The sequence below is a fragment of the Corvus brachyrhynchos genome, unplaced genomic scaffold, assembly GCF_000691975.1.
Source record: "Corvus brachyrhynchos isolate BGI_N302 unplaced genomic scaffold, ASM69197v1 scaffold5, whole genome shotgun sequence".
In the NCBI taxonomy this organism is placed as follows: Eukaryota; Metazoa; Chordata; class Aves; order Passeriformes; family Corvidae; genus Corvus; species Corvus brachyrhynchos.
The window spans coordinates 12386280-12392127 of NW_008238321.1; the positions used below are offsets into that span (position 1 = coordinate 12386280).

The 5848-nt window shown below is 41.0% G+C and overlaps 1 protein-coding gene across 1 annotated transcript in view; it reads left to right on the forward strand.

The window, feature by feature from the left end:
- SMG1 (SMG1, nonsense mediated mRNA decay associated PI3K related kinase) overlaps window positions 1–3522 on the forward strand; it is a 51819-nt gene extending 48297 nt beyond the window's left edge. Inside the window, exons 61-62 of the mRNA XM_017734212.1 lie at window positions 180–286; window positions 947–3522. Of these exons, the coding sequence (XP_017589701.1) occupies window positions 180–286; window positions 947–1024 (185 nt within the window). The 3' untranslated portion in view covers window positions 1025–3522. The remainder of the gene's footprint in view (window positions 1–179; window positions 287–946) is intronic.
- The last annotated feature ends 2326 nt before the right edge of the window (window positions 3523–5848 follow it).

A 5848-nucleotide genomic window follows, 5' to 3' on the forward strand; every position in this document is an offset into this window, starting at 1 on the left:
CACCAAAAAAAGAAAAAGGAAAAAAAAAACCTAAAAAAAAAAAAAAAAAAAAAAAAAAAAACAAAAAAAAAAAAAAACAAAAAAAAACAACTATTAAAAAACAACAGCCCAAAAAAAATACCTCAGTGGGTTTCTGTGTGGGAATGTCAAGTTGAATTAACTTCATTTTGTACCTGTAGCCGTGCAGGAGAGGAATTCCTACGCAGTTAGCGTGTGGAAGCGGGTCAAAGCCAAGTTAGAGGGCCGAGATGTGGATCCCAACAGGAGAATGTCTGTGGCTGAACAGGTGAGTTCAAAGTAAAGTGCCAGTACTGGTCCTTGCATTGAATACATGGTAATTAGCAGGTGTGTATGCTGAAGTGGGCCTTCAGGACTGAAACCCTGTTGTGAATGGGGGTTCCTTTGGAGGCGTGAGCTATTCCAGTGCAAATCAGGGTTGCTGCTGCCTTGTATTGCTGCATTCTTTTCTTATTTTTTGCTAGCATAATCTTTTGTTTTTCACATGGGAGGTTTATGTAAAACCACGAATTAGATAAAACTGCCTTTTGTCTGTTAGTAAGCTAACATTTGTTCCACAGCTGCTGATAGCCAGGGAGAACACGGGATCTGTACAGCTGCCCAAGGGCCAGAACTTGCCTGTGTTCACTAACATAACACAACCACTCCTGTCTCTGGGCAACAGAGTCAGGGGACACACTCGTCCCCATCTATTTGAGAATGTTGTGGCTGCTTTCAAGATAGGGGCTGTGAATGAGATGATGTGTGATTTTTTTTGCAGTACAGCTTCCTGTTTCTTGTGTGGACTGCACAAAGTTATGTCTACAGTTATCTTAGATTTTTTCAGTGAAATATTTGCAGGTGACATTCAACAGTAAATTCTAAGATCACTTAAAACACTTTTAAAATTCTAGCTTATTTTTAATTCCTTGTTTGACCTTTTTAATAGGTTGACTTTGTGATTAAGGAAGCAACTAATCTAGATAACTTGGCTCAGCTGTATGAAGGTTGGACTGCCTGGGTATGAGTAGGGAGACAGCAGATCAGTCTGGTTCAGCGAGGTCAGACATCCACCAGAATCAACTCGGCCTCAGGCATCTGTAGCCGCACCACAGTCGGTGGTGATGCATACTGGGGCTTAATCTGAGGAAACCTAGGAAATCTCGGTGCACTGGGAAGTGAATCCTGCAGGATGATAGCTGCACTCAGGGATAAGCTAAACACAATGGTCTGCAACCCCCACGGTCAAGGGTGAACGCTCACCGCTTGAGCAACACGGTTTGTCTTTCTGCTGCGGAAGAACTGCAAACGTGTCTGGGGGTCAGCTGCAGAAAGAAATCAGGATGCTACAAACCGCAGAGTGATTTGGAACTCAATTCCACCTGACCCTGTGAACAATTCAGGAAACACCGAACCCTGTTCAAAGAAAAACAGAAAAATGGGGCCATGAAGAAATCACAGCAAGGGCAGATTTGATGCATTCAGATTCTTGTTCCTCTTGTTACGTGGCAGCAGTGCTGGTTGAGTTGACCAGTTAGTACGGGAAAAGGCTACAAAATGTAAACTTCAGAAATGGACTGAAAGCAAAGAGCTGTACATCAGATACATGCTGCATTGGAAGAACTTCTGAGATAGAAGAAAAAGCCTTTGTTCTCTTCTCCCTTTCCTCTTTCCTTTCACTCCTCCCTCCCAGCCTCTCCTTGCATACACCCCTCTTGGCTTATTCTTGTAGGTTAGGTGTACTTCCAATATACTTTTTATTTCAATCCTTCTGCTTCACAGTTTAGTCAAATTAACGACTTAAATTCTGTTTGGTAAACAATTTTTCCAAAAACACTGAAAATATAGAACATCAATGATAACTTATGAGTTGGATGGTCAAATGCAAAATGTAATTTTGGTTATTTTAAAGTCATTTTTGTGATTCTATTATGTACAGTTTCTCAAAATTGTCACTGTGCATTTAAAAGTAATGATTCCTACAGGCATTTGATTTAATGTGCACTTCCCTCTGCTTGCAGTGTACACTTTTTTGTAATTCAAATTGTCCCTCCAATCTCATTCTACTGTGATTGCTGTAGTTTCTTTCGTACGACGTAGCTAATCCAATGTAATCTTTACCTTTTTAAAAACCAGGATAGAGTATCTAGTAGAGTTTTACATTGTTGATGACAGATAAACAATAAAGTGATGTTCTGGTGGAGGTAGAGTGATATGCTTTTTACTTCATTTTCCTAATCCTTTTAGTTCACACTTGTAAATTCTAGTGCTTCACTTCACAGGGGTATACATATAATCCAAGAAATGAAGGACTCTCAAATTTTTGTTCAACTCGATCTGTAAAGATTTCTGCAAAGTAGTTTTCCTTTGCCATATTTCTTCTATAGATGGTTGTTCAGTAATGCATCCATAGGGAATCTTCCAAGGTTTTTTTTAATCAGTTCTCAAAGTGTGATTATGGTCAGAAAAGTCTCTCTAAAAATGGCATCATCTTACTTAGATCAAGGTCCTGCTTGTCTGCTGGTTGTCTAAAAGACTTCTTGCTTCATTTTTTAAGTGGGACACCTTTAGGAAAAGGCAACTTCTTTTCTCAGAGCAAATAAACCCCACAGAATTCAGTTACAGCTGCAGAGTTGTAAAGGTGCTGATAGCTGAAGCAGAAATGCACCCCGGCGGTCTGAACCCAGATGAATTTGTGCAGCTCTGTATAAAAACTTTCTCTTTTGTAAACTTGGTGAATTCATTATGCACAGTTGCTGAAAAATGTGGGAAGATCCTTAACGCCATTTTAGTCACTTTTCAGAGTAAAACCACACTTTCAATACAGCATTTTTTTCTGTCAAAATCCAAGTATTAAAAGATTGGAACCAAGCCCACTACTGGCATAAAATTAATTTAATTGAAAGGGTTTGCAGCAGTTCATCTGAGTAGGAAGCTTGGCTGGTGGTTTTTGGATAATGCCAGGCAAACTTCTGTTCCTTTCAGTATTTGCACTATGCTGACTGCTCTGCCTCCGCAGTAGGTCTTAGAATTCACTTTCTCCTCTGTTGCCAATTTTTTGTGGACATGCACTTTGAAGTGTAAGAGTTTTCAACAGTCATATGGCCTTCCTTGCACTCTGATTGCCTGATTACCTCTAGGGAAGTCACAGGCTTTGCATCTAACAGTACCCGTGCAAACGCATTCCGCTGCCCCTGCTTCTGGCCCTCTGCCACGCGCGGCGCAGGAAGAGCTGTTGGAATGTTGCAGTGAAGAACATTCATATGCAGAACAAGACACTTGACACTGTTGGTCCTTTTCATTTTTCTCCAGTTAAAATAACCTTATGAACAATCTGTTGGAGAAGTGTAGTGACAGGAGTGTGTTGTACCTGCTGTTTTGTTTCTTGGAAGCTGGGGGGAAGGGAGGGGTAATGCACTCACCTGTGGCTCATGTATTATACCTCTGCCATCCAGAAATGAAACACTTGTGTGGAGATGGGTTCTTACTGCGTAATTTAATAAAGTTTTGAAAAATAAAAATGAATATGTATTTTTAATTTCCTTGCACGCAAAACTGTGTGGTTGTGAATATTACAGGGAAGAGTAAAGTGCCTGATACAAACAAATACAAACCAGACCCCAAATTAGAGACTTCAATTTGCACAGCTAATGCAGAGGAGACAGCTCAGATGTGCAGCAGTTAGTGGGACTCTCACTGTCGACTTGTGTGCTGACACATTTTTCTTGGAAATGGTGACAGCATGGGAGGTTGGTACAGTCTTGGTGAAACCTGAAATTCAGATTCTGCGTACACACCCTGCATACTAAATAAGACTGCATTAGTTACATTCTCTTAAAAGATGTTTCTTACAAAGACATAAGGGTATTTCCTTTATTTTCAGTAAAACTGGTGTTTACTTTTCTCTGCAGTGAGGCACACCTCAAATAATGCAAGTCTAGAGTCACCTCTCTAAATACATACAAACCAGCTGAAGCTACAGCGTTCAAACACTTCAACTGATGGCAACTTTTTGTTGGCTGCTTACCTGCAGTAAATGTTAACCAAGTAGTTTTTCAGAGCCGAATTTGCATATGTTCAGCAGTTTTGTTACCCCCTCACAATTCTGTAGGCTCGTGGTTGAGATGCTCTTGACCCTTTGAAAATGGAGCTTCTAGTTTGCCTCTCTGCCTTCTCCCCTTGTGTAAAGGCAGGATGTGAACATGGCTCTGCCAAATGGGTTGCTGGGATGTGCTAAACTGGAGTCATTAGTGGTGTCCTAGATTATTTTGGTAGGATAATGGTACTGTCAATACAACAGATTGAAAATGTAGCAGATCTATAAAGTTAACAGAAATTAGTTTTGTACTTTGTAGGGACTTCATGGTCTGGTTTTGCTTTGCAACAATTAGTTTTGCCCTCAAGGATTAGCCTGTTTAAATAGTAATGATTTGTCTAATTTTTCAAGTGCCTGTAAAAGACTCAAGTCCCCTTTATAAATTGGGCATAAATCAGAGAGAAGGAACTAGTTTTCTGAGAAAAGATGAGTGCAGTCTCTATAAAAGCATTGGTGACAGTCAGTGCTGTCTACTCTCTGGTAAACTGATCAAATGGTAATTTCCCTGTTAACGGCTTTGGGGTATCTGTAGGAGAAACACCATATAAACATATTCCTTCAGAAAGAGCAGAGAGAGTTGGAGAAGTTAAAGCTCTGTTTTTCTAAGTGCTGTAGTCTTTAAGGTTAATTTATTTCAATTACTCATCAGTATGTTCTGTGCCTGGTACATTAGCTATTCTGGTTTAGTACACTCAAGTACTTCAAAGGCCTTTTTTTTTCTTTTGAGTTTATGCATTAAAGAATTTGACTGGGAAAAAAGTTTGAGATGACACCTGCCATCTGTGTGTTTGTTAACATGGCCCCAAATTATAAAATGCATTTTTTCCTTTAGTGGAAAAGTTATGAGTATACTGTTAATATTTTAGCGAAAGAATTTCATTGAAATTACAGATATTATCTACAACTACTGCTGTGTACATAAATGCATAGCTGATTAGAGCAATTCTGCCATTCATCAGGCTAATTTTTTATTAATAGCATAACAAATGTGTGTTAGGTATGCTGAAAGGGTGGAGGCTCGATATGTAGACTTTGTGTGTCTGTTCTAAGTGCATAGAGCAATTACATTGCCCCTTTTAAAAGTGCTTTGAAGCCAGCTTGGGCATCTAATTTTCTGTGTATCTGCTAAGAGAGAATCTTGGTGCAGGTAGAATCGATGCCATTGCAGCATGGTCTGTGCCATGCACTGAGGCAAGCAAAGCAGTTGGGTGCAGGTGAGGCACAGGAGGGGGCCTGAGCTGCTGCTCATCCTCTGCCTCCTACAGCAGGGCTGAGATTTTAACAGTGGGATTTCTAAAGACACGTACATGTAGGCACAGAGTTTTTAATTTTTTGTGGTGCCTCACAGGGCCTGGCTGCTCAGCGAGGGAGGAGTGGGCGTCCTGTGCTCCGCAGTGCAATGGTCCCTCTGGCATTGCTGGGTTTGAGGGCACCCAGCAGTGCTCACCTGTCCCTCTGCCCCTCTGAGTTATGGAGCAGCACCTAACAGGAGGGAAAGGCACCTCTGCGGGAGAAAAGCTGCAAGGGTGCCTGATTTGGGAGCTAGTGTTTGAAAAACCAGCTGGAGGATGGTGAATGGGACAGGCTGGAGATACTTTTTTCCATTGGTAAGTGCTTGGGGTTTTTGTGGTGAGAATCATATAAATGGATGAAACCAGGAGCTGGCTGATGGTATCAGATAGAGCAGTGCTGCTGCAGGGCACTGTAAATATCCCCAGGCACTGTAATGCATCATAGGATCACAGAATGCCGGGG